At 42.7% G+C, this 9,619-nt stretch overlaps 1 protein-coding gene across 1 annotated transcript in view; it reads right to left on the bottom strand.

The window, feature by feature from the left end:
* Positions 1–5,459: 5,459 nt before the first annotated feature.
* xkr4 (XK related 4) overlaps positions 5,460–9,619 on the bottom strand; it is a 105,868-nt gene continuing 101,708 nt past the window's right edge. Inside the window, exon 3 of the mRNA XM_036556852.1 lies at positions 5,460–6,576. Coding sequence (XP_036412745.1) covers positions 5,621–6,576 — 956 coding nt within the window. The 3' untranslated portion in view covers positions 5,460–5,620. The remainder of the gene's footprint in view (positions 6,577–9,619) is intronic.

Here is a 9,619-nt window from a genome sequence, read left to right as displayed (position 1 = left end):
ATAGTAATTATAAATGCAGCATATCGATTAATTCTTTCGGTGTAGGGGAAAAAATGTAAAAAAAATGGTTATACTTTATTTCATTTAGGAAAAATTATTACTGCAATTATATTGATGAGGAAAAAGTCTTGAATTCTTTCCAATGAGAAATTAAATCATATATGCCAAAATATAATTCCTACACTTAAAAGTTGAATTTTAAGATTTTTTAATTATATTTTTGAACATTTTTTTCTAGGATCAACAATATTTTCTAATCAAGAACTTGATATTTATATCTCTGTTTCTGAGAATTTGGGTGTTTTTTGGCGAGGGTATTTAATATGTAAAACCTCATTTACATGTGGTTTCTGATTGGCTCCTATCTAGAACACTGGTAAAAACACCACCTTAAAAGACATCAGCGAGCTAATCACCACCATAATGACTTAACGAATAGCTTTTATTTACTGTGTCACACATTTTGCAGGCTGTAGTGCTGTTTTATGATTTTGACTTAGTAAGCCTTAAAGGGGAACTCCACCATTTTTTAAAATTTACAATAGAATTCAATCATTACGACGTAAATGAAGTCATTCCGAGCATTTTGCTGTGAAATGCATCATTCTAAATAAACCTACAGGGTCAGAACTTCTCAGAACGGTGGCGATAAGAACCAGATGTCTGAAGCATTTATCATATCTAAAAGCTACATCACAGAAGATTATTATATGAAATGGTTATTGATATGCTGTGTGATGCCTAAGACACTGTTTGAGTGGTTTTGTTATATGGATTATACTGTAAAGAAATCTAAGTATCAATGGCGCATTTCACATCAAACCACTCTGATTGACTTTGTTTACATCTCAACCACTGAATTATGCAGAAAATTTGAAAAATCAGTGGAGTTTCCCTATAAAGTTCACCCCTTAAACTCTAGGCCTATCATTTAGTCGTGCAGTAACTGCTTTGACTTTCTTCAGTAACGGCTCAGAAACTAGTATGTAAGTTATGCAATGAGAGTGTGGACCTGAAATGTAGGCCCACATACAGACCCTTAGGGTTTAACGAGTTAATAAATGAGTAATAAACCGAAACTTTCAGGGGTGAAAGGGTGTTACGGAGCCGGTCTGTGGTTTCCTTTATGGTTTAACAGCACTGTAAGTGTGAGGACATTTAAGGGGACGTGGTAGAGATTATAGAGCGAAACGTAAACAGCGGCGAACACCTGCTTGGAGGTGTCGGTGATTGCTGTTGACAGGAACAGGTCAACAAGATCCAGCGGCTGCAGGAGCGGCGCGAAAACGGAGCTGAGAAAACAGATCCTATCTGCTATTGACATCATGACACATCGCTCGATCAAATAAACAAAAAGCGCAGGAGGTGGCGTGTTCAGGGTGACACAGGAATAAAAATATCAACATCTGTTTTATTCATGAGATGGAGGGGGTCTGCGGATTCAAATCAGATTCCAGATTCAGCGTGGAAGGAGTGTTTCTCACACGTGACCTGCCTTCTAGCGGGGGGGATTTTGGCATATAGGTGGTTTATGCATTCTTCAGATTGCAATTACTTGCAGTTTGTGTCATTGTGCTCTCTCTTATAAGTGCTAGGGGCTTTAAAGAGGGATATTTGGTCCATAATGATTAAAAAAAGGTCAGTGTTAGTATATGGGATACAAAATGAATATGCTGAAGCTAAATGGCCTGTAGAAGGACTTTCCATGGGCCTGTGGCAGTCATCTGATCTTCTATTAGTTTCCTTCATTTTTATCACTATTTTTACTATTTGTGCTGAGCATTAAGACAAAAATGTGCTGTTGACATGGACTTAAAGGAATATGTCCATGTTTTTCTGTCTAATCTCTATCTGTTGAAGCTGTGGCATACAGTCGAATACCACAGACAATCATTTCAGGAAGTTTTTGTGTTTGAAATCCACTTATAATAGAAGTCAATGGGCTCTTGCTTCAGCATCTGCCCATAGGCTTCTATTATAAGCATATTTGGACTGTTCTTTTGCAAAGTACAGGGAAATTATCGTCCGTGATGCTGCAGGCACAACAGGGGAGTATTCCTTTAAAGGGATTTGGGAGATTTTCAATATTTAGACAAAAATTGTGCCTGGACTTTTGAATTTAACCTCATTTTCAGATGCCTTTTGATAGTCACCTTCACACAATTAATGGCATACAGCGAAAACAGTTGTGCAGTTCAACATAACGAGCATAAAGCACACCGAAATCCATCCGAAAAGAGAACGAAACAATGAAAAGTACACTTTTCCGAGCCAAAAAGAACAAGGCAAAAGTACAAAACTGGCCTAAAAAAACAAAAAAAAACAAAAACAAAAAGACAACACTCGTAACCACATGATCCAAACCCATGTGATGTGATGGATTTCCAATTATTCACTACAGGCACATGAAGAGCATCAAACTTGCACAGTTACTCCCCTCAGCTCCCCGATCCCCCACCCCCCAATGTGAGTGCAACAAAATAAAGGACAAATTCTCCTGCCGTGCTCGAGCCTTGTGCTTGTTGTACCGTTTCGTCTCCGCGTGTCTCTGCCAGCGTGTCTTCTGATTCCCTACACAAAAGACAGTAAGAAGCACTTGCAACCTACAACTGAAAAAAAAAGAGAAAGACAGGAACTTTTTTTGTTTCCCTTTCATATATAGAGGATGCTTTTGGCAGAGTTAAAGATACAGTGTTCTATTTCTGGAGACGCTCCAGTGCCTGGAGCTTAGTTCAGAGCACCGAGGCCGCTTTTGTGTCTGCTGTTGATGCAGCCTACATCGAACTGGAGTACACCTGGCCCTGCACGTTTGAGGGTTTTCCCTGCTCCAGCACACCTGATTCCTACATATCAACTCATTAAAGCAATACTCCAGGCCTGCAGTCTATAGCTGTCTGCAGTCTATAGCATATGGTCAATTGCTTCAGCACCTGCCCTTTGGCTTCTATTACAAGTTTGAGTTTTCTGCTCTTTTCTAAGTTTGGCTGTGCTAACTGAAAATATGCCATAGCTGTGGCAGATAGAGATCAGGCTGAAAAATGTTGGAGTATTCTTTTTATAAAGCCCATCCTAAGTTGAATTGAGTGTGTTATAGCCAGGTGGTGTGTAATAGTAGCTTTAAAAGTGAAATTTGCGGTTAATTTTAAGAAATAATGATGCAAGTAGAAGTAAAAGTGTCTACTTTAGTCCCAAAGAGCCTGATATACACAATATCCAGATATACCTTCTCATTAGTGAGTTCAGCTACTTTAAGGTGCACCCATTGCTGACACAGCTTCTAAGCTCTGGGAAAGTGCTGCCAATAGAATGGGATGCTCTGGAGCAGCTGCACTAGACCCTAAAGTCACCATGCTTCAGGCCAAGCATTGGCTAGAGGGGTTTAAAGCCCCCAAGCATTGAGCAGTGGAACTGGAGTGATGGATCTCCATCCAGTATCTTAGGGATGACTCATTCAACATCAATATCTGACCTCACTCTTGTAGCTGTAGGCAATCAAATCCTCACAGCAATGTTCCAACATCTGGTGTAAAGCCTTTCCAGAAGAGTAGAGGCTGTTACTGCAGCAAAGGGGGACAAACTCCCTATTAATACCCTTGATTTCGGAAGAAACGTTGGATGAGCAGGTGTCTACAAACTTTTGGACACATAGTGTATACCAGGGGTGCCCAATCCTGGTCCTGGAGATCCACCACCCTGCAAAGTTTAGGCCCACCACCGATCAAACACACCTGATTCAGGGTCAACTAATATTAGAGACAGTCATGTTGGATCTGAACTCTCCAGGGTTGGAGATCTCCCAGGCTGGGATTGAGCACCATGGTGTAGGCTGTATGCTGAGATGACCACTATTGGAATTTTGGTCATCCACACTGGCGTGTGTACGCAATTATGTACAGAAGATTATATCAGTCCAATGGGAAACAAACTTTTGTTTATCAGGCTCAATGCTAATTAGTTAGCAGCAAGCAGTTGCCTGCTTTGCACACAATGACAGCAATAAGCCTTTCAGAGCAAGTAGTAAGCACTGGACTGAAGTTAAATGGCACCATCCCATCTTATTATGGTTATCATAGTTGTTATAGTCATCTTATAGTTATTCATGAGTTTAGTAAACAAAATATCCTTGCATATTTACTGTTGACCATTTTGTTTCACCCGGGTCTGTTTTTGGTGCAGTACAGTACTCAGTGGTCTACCAGTCGAACGGCCCCTTCCTGTCAAAGCAGGTTGTTCTTGGCAATGAAACCCACTAAACCCTCTGACGATAGTCCAGAGGGCTAATGAGACTGATTACTACCCACCTCTGGAGCAAGGAGAACACTGAACTGTGCAGGGTGGCGGTGCTCACATGGACTCGCACACACATTTGCACATGCTGTCGATGAGCAGCTGACCCATCCCCAACACCAACACTGTATCTTTAATCTTTTTGATAGGTGAAGTTCATCCTGGTTCCAGTCAGTGACCACTGATGCTGCTGTAGATTGCTCTGTGTGTGCATATGTGTGTCAGTAGGTTGTCTGTGTCTTCCGCTTTCATCAGTACATATTCCTAGATGTATCTATAAGTACTTGTTCTTAGAAGTACATCTAGCTACATATAAGTATACATGTGTGTATGTATGTATGTGTATATGTGTGCAGATGAGTATGTGGACCACACAGATCTGTTTCGGCCACAGCCGCCATTGGACTGAGCTGCCAGAAAGAGTTTTCTTGGCCTGGTGTCTTCTCCAGGAGAGAAGAGGATGGAGCTTGTGGCTTCCTCAGTGTGTGACAACCATGTACATTTTTCCTTTTGTGTTTTTTTTCTTTTTTTTTTTGTACAGGATTCAAGTAGATGATTGAAATGCTGCCCTGGTTTTTTATGTACAGTTTAGTGGCAGAGACTCACGATCCACTGTGGAGTCCAGTAGGGACCAGGTTTTTGGCACTGGGAGAGGTTTGCTGATGTTCATAGGTTTCAGCACCCTGGACAAGGACATTTGGTCTCCGTGAGCTTTATCGCCATGGAGACGCCGTCCCCCGTTTTCTCCAGCACAGCAGGTAGCCATATCGTGTCACGTTTTAATTCCATTGACACATGAACAAGTGTGGTGGACGCTTAGTCTGATGGGTAAAAGACTGGACATTAAGTACATTACTGTGACAGAGAACCTGTAGAAGTCTGTAGAAGCCACAGAATTGGTGTGTGAAATGTTCTTCATGTTTGAATTGCCTGTAGTGTATATGATGGTGATTCCTGGACACCTGTACAACACTGAGAGGGAAATGGACCTTAGTGGACAGGATCTGTGAGTAATGGCCTTTTACAAAACAATTTATTCCCTGACGAGACACGAGTAATAAAAATAGGGGGAAAAAAAAAAGAAATCCAAACTGATGGAACCAAAAAAACATACACTTTAAAAAAGATCACAAGCATCCTTCCACCAACAAATACGTTTTTCCTTTTTTTCTTTTTCTTGTCTTTTTTGTTTCGCAATCCATGACAATCAACATCATGGGCAGAATGCTATGTAGTCTCTACAGTACGCTCCGCTAGTAATGTTATTGCCACAGTCCTGCTGTTATGGATGCTAATCTATGCGGGTTTACCATGTGTGCCTCCACAGCTTGAGCTACAAAGTGGTCTCGTACTCCAGACGCTCCTGGACCAAAGTGTCGTCCTTGTACTGCAGCCTAGGGGGCGTGGGTGAGGAATCGATGGCCAGGATGGCCTTGCGTATGCTGCGGTCCAGAACGTGCCTCTCCCAGGCCGGATAACGGTTCCGGCAAAGGTCTATCCTGATCACGGTCTCTTCCAGGCGTGGTGCCCTGGACGAAGGTGTGGACGGGGCAGTTGGACGTACCTGGAAGACCGGCACGCATCCATCTCGTTCCGTGCCGTATTTGGCCTCTCGATCAGCATCCCGCGCAAGCGTGCCGCCCCGGTTGGATCGCAAGGAGTTGGTGGCACCTTCCGCAGGCATGGCAAAAGCGGCCGAGGCTTCGTCAAGCTGGGTGAGGCTGGACGAGCGTCCAAATCGCGGCCCGTTGGGGTGGAAGAAGGCGTAGTACATGAGCATGAATACCACCCCCGTCAAGAAGCTGGAGAAGATGACGCAAAGCGCAGGAACAGCGAAGGCGTCTGTGCTTGCCGGAATCCGGTACAGGTACCAAAGGGTGCTAAGTGCTGCGTTCTCCAGCAGGATGACCAAGTAATAGACGAAAAGACGGCAGCGTGTGCGGCCCTCCTTGACGTTGAACCAGCTGAAGATGTAGATGATGCCCACCACCATGTCAAAGACAATCTCCTCCCACTTTGTTATGCAGAACTCGGTCTCGCAGTGCACGATCCAGAAGGTCATGACGCACCAGTGCAGCACAATGAAGATGCCGAAGTAGAGCTGGAACACAGAGGCGAAAAGGGCGAAGGTCACCACCCGTGCTGCAATGGTGAAGAAGTGCCAGCAGAACTGGATGATGACTGCCAGGTAGCTGAGAGGCTTCTTGTCATCTCGTGAGTCACGAAGGGCCTTCTGGTAGGAGGCCAGCGCCCAGGCCAGGGAGACCAAAGAGGCGGCCGCCGTCATTCCTGAAATCAGAGCAAAGACACATATAAGATATAGACTTCTGAAGTTTCGTCATTCTGTCCTCAGCATCGTGCCTTTATTAGGACCTCCAGGTCTAAGTAGTTTTTCTTTCTGGAGGCGTAGAATCCTGTGTTGAAAAAAACGGATATTTCCCAAAGCTGACATGTTTTACCTTACAGGTATTTTTCCTTTGAACATCGCTGGATCCTGAAATATGTATCTCTACATGCAAGCTAACACGGCTGTGCAATGAACTGACATTGTAAGACTGGCAACCTCACCAAAAATACCCCACACAAAAGCAATCTTTGACAAATGCGGAAGTTAAGCGGCTTTGACAGTTTTGGCTTCAGTTTGAGTAGCCGGCGTTGGTATATAATGCTAAAGTTTAACAGTAGACGTTCATGCGATGTCAATTTAGTGTGCATTAGCTTAGTTGTAGCATGTATGTAGCATTATTCATACTTTGACTGCTGAACAACCTCATAATTCAGAGTATCCAGTGACAGTTGAGGAGAAAAAATGTACACAGGATAAAATATATATACTCTGGGCCATTTTAGTTAACCACAGGACACCTCATGTCGTCTGCCCTTATTGGGAACTCTGGGTCTAAGCATTTTTTCTCAGTAATAGAAGTGAATGCCTTTTTGGAAAATCACCACTGTAACATCCTGTGCCAAACTAAAATATCCTAAATACAGTACATTTTACCATACAGACATTTTTCCTCTCAATATTGCCACATTTCGCAGGTCGCTAAAGAGCTGAAATACAGCTATTGCTGCACTCAAGCTAACCCTGCTGTGCACTGAATGGATATCAAGGCTTACAACCCTTCCAAACCAGCTCACACAAGCCAACAAGCTTTGTCAAATGTGGTAATTTAGAAGTTATGACAGTTTTAGGCTGCAGTCTGAGTGGCTTGTGTTGGTATATAACACTGTTTCAATGCGCAGGAGCGTTAGCTTACTCGTAGCATGTATGTAGCATTAGCTATTCATATTTTGACTGCTAATTTAGAAGATTCGGTGACTCTCAAGAAAAAACGCAGGTTATGCAGAACAAAATGTATCGGCTTTGGGGCATTTTAGTTCACTACTGTACGTGACTGACAACAGCACTAATTTCTCTCATAGACAGCTTAGGTTTGGTCTTTCAAATGTGGGCATGAAAAAAAGTTGTTTACCCCAAACATAGTTTTGCATGATGCTAACTGGTTCCATGACTTGTAGCTAGAGTGCAAAGCTAAAGAAAACAGGCTAGTAATGAAAGGTTGCCAGTGTGGACCTGTGATATGATCTCATTTGTACAATGCTAAGAAACACTACTGCCTGTCTGCTTGAGGGACATTGAAACTAAACTTCCCTGCAACGATGATCTGATATTACAGCATAACACTTTTTAAAAATTCTGGCAAGTGATACTTTGGTTTGGCTTGTTTCAGTTAGAAAACATGTGGTAATACCTGTTTTGTCCAGCAAGTGCACAACATAAATGAATATGGCAGCACCCACAGTCTGAGCACATGACTTGGGCTAGTAAGATCCAATGAAACAGGAAGTGAGAAACAGATCTGAACGGCCAAAATCACTGATGTTAATTGGCTTAAGTTATATTGTATTACTCTAGTTATCCTGTATCCCAACCTTAAATGACCATATACCTCAAAAATAACATATTTTGTACAGATACACTGTATGGGTTGACACCTATGCAACATTAGCATTTTGCTATTCCTTTAAACTAACCACAAAGCAATGTTTTTTTTCTATATCTCATTATGTTAATGTCACAAAGGTATTCATATAAATCAAGTTATGTGCAGTGCTTACATTCAGTGACAGTAAAAATGACTAATTTAGCCAATCTAATAGCATTAGTGGCTCTGTCCTATACACTTCCCCCCGTTACTTCCACTGGCTGACCACTGAGGTTCTCCCGCCTTATAGGCCCTGAAGGCCTTCGTCTATATCTGTTGTCTTGTACCATTTGGCAGCTGTCCTCCACTGCATTCATCGAACGGTCTAAAGAACCACCACTGGCTAATTATGCTATTATGTGTTAGGTAGTTAGAAAATAGTATTGAATACACTCACCATCCACTTTATTATTAGAAACATAAACTATGTGCTTCCACCTACTGGCCACTTTATGAGCTCCACCTACATTATACAGATCCACTAAATAGGTGTGTAACTATAGACGATAGTTCATATGTTGGTGTAGCCAATTTGTCAGCCTCATTCATTTCTGGTCAGTTTCAGACAACTGGACTGCTACTGACCAGCTATTATTTGGGTAGTGGATCATTCTCAGTATAGCAGTAATGCTAACATGATAGTGTGTGTAGCATTGTATTGGTGTCATTGCTAGGCTGAGAGTGGTCCACCACCCAGCACGTATCCAGCAGCCAAGAGGGGCTCTTTGGTCAGAAACTGACCACTGATGTACAAGTAGACCATCACAAACTGTGCATCAACAGATGGGCTACAGTTAGGGTTGCCATATTTCAGTTGTGGCAAAACCAGACAGTCCAGGCCGGGGGCGGGTGGAGGTTTTTGTCTATCAGAAAAATATAAAGAACTCAAATATATGGTTAAGAACCTTAGATAGATAAAAGACAGATACACTGTATGGACAAAAGTACTGGGACGCCTACATGTTACACCCAAAGGGGCTTTTATGGTGTCCCATTCTAAATCAATAGGCATTAATATGGAGTTGGTCCCCCTTTGCAGCTCTAACAGCTTCCACTATTCTGGGAAGCTTTCTACAAGACGTTGGAGAGAGTCTGTGGGAATTTTAGTCCATTCATCCAGAAGAGCATTTTGAGGTCAGACACCGATGTTGGACGAGAGGGCCTGGATCACAATCTCTGTTCTAATTTATCCCAAAGGTGTTCCATGGGGTTGAGGTCAGGGCTCTGTGAGGGCCAGTTAAGTTCTTCACACACCAAACTCACCCAGCCAGGCCTTTATGGACCTTGCTTTGTGCACTGGGGCTCAGTCATGCTGGAACAGAAAAGGGTCTTCCCCAAACTGT

Source organism: Colossoma macropomum, unplaced genomic scaffold, assembly GCF_904425465.1.
Source record: "Colossoma macropomum unplaced genomic scaffold, Colossoma_macropomum, whole genome shotgun sequence".
Taxonomy (NCBI): Eukaryota; Metazoa; Chordata; class Actinopteri; order Characiformes; family Serrasalmidae; genus Colossoma; species Colossoma macropomum.
This window is presented reverse-complemented; position numbering and strand designations above follow the sequence as displayed.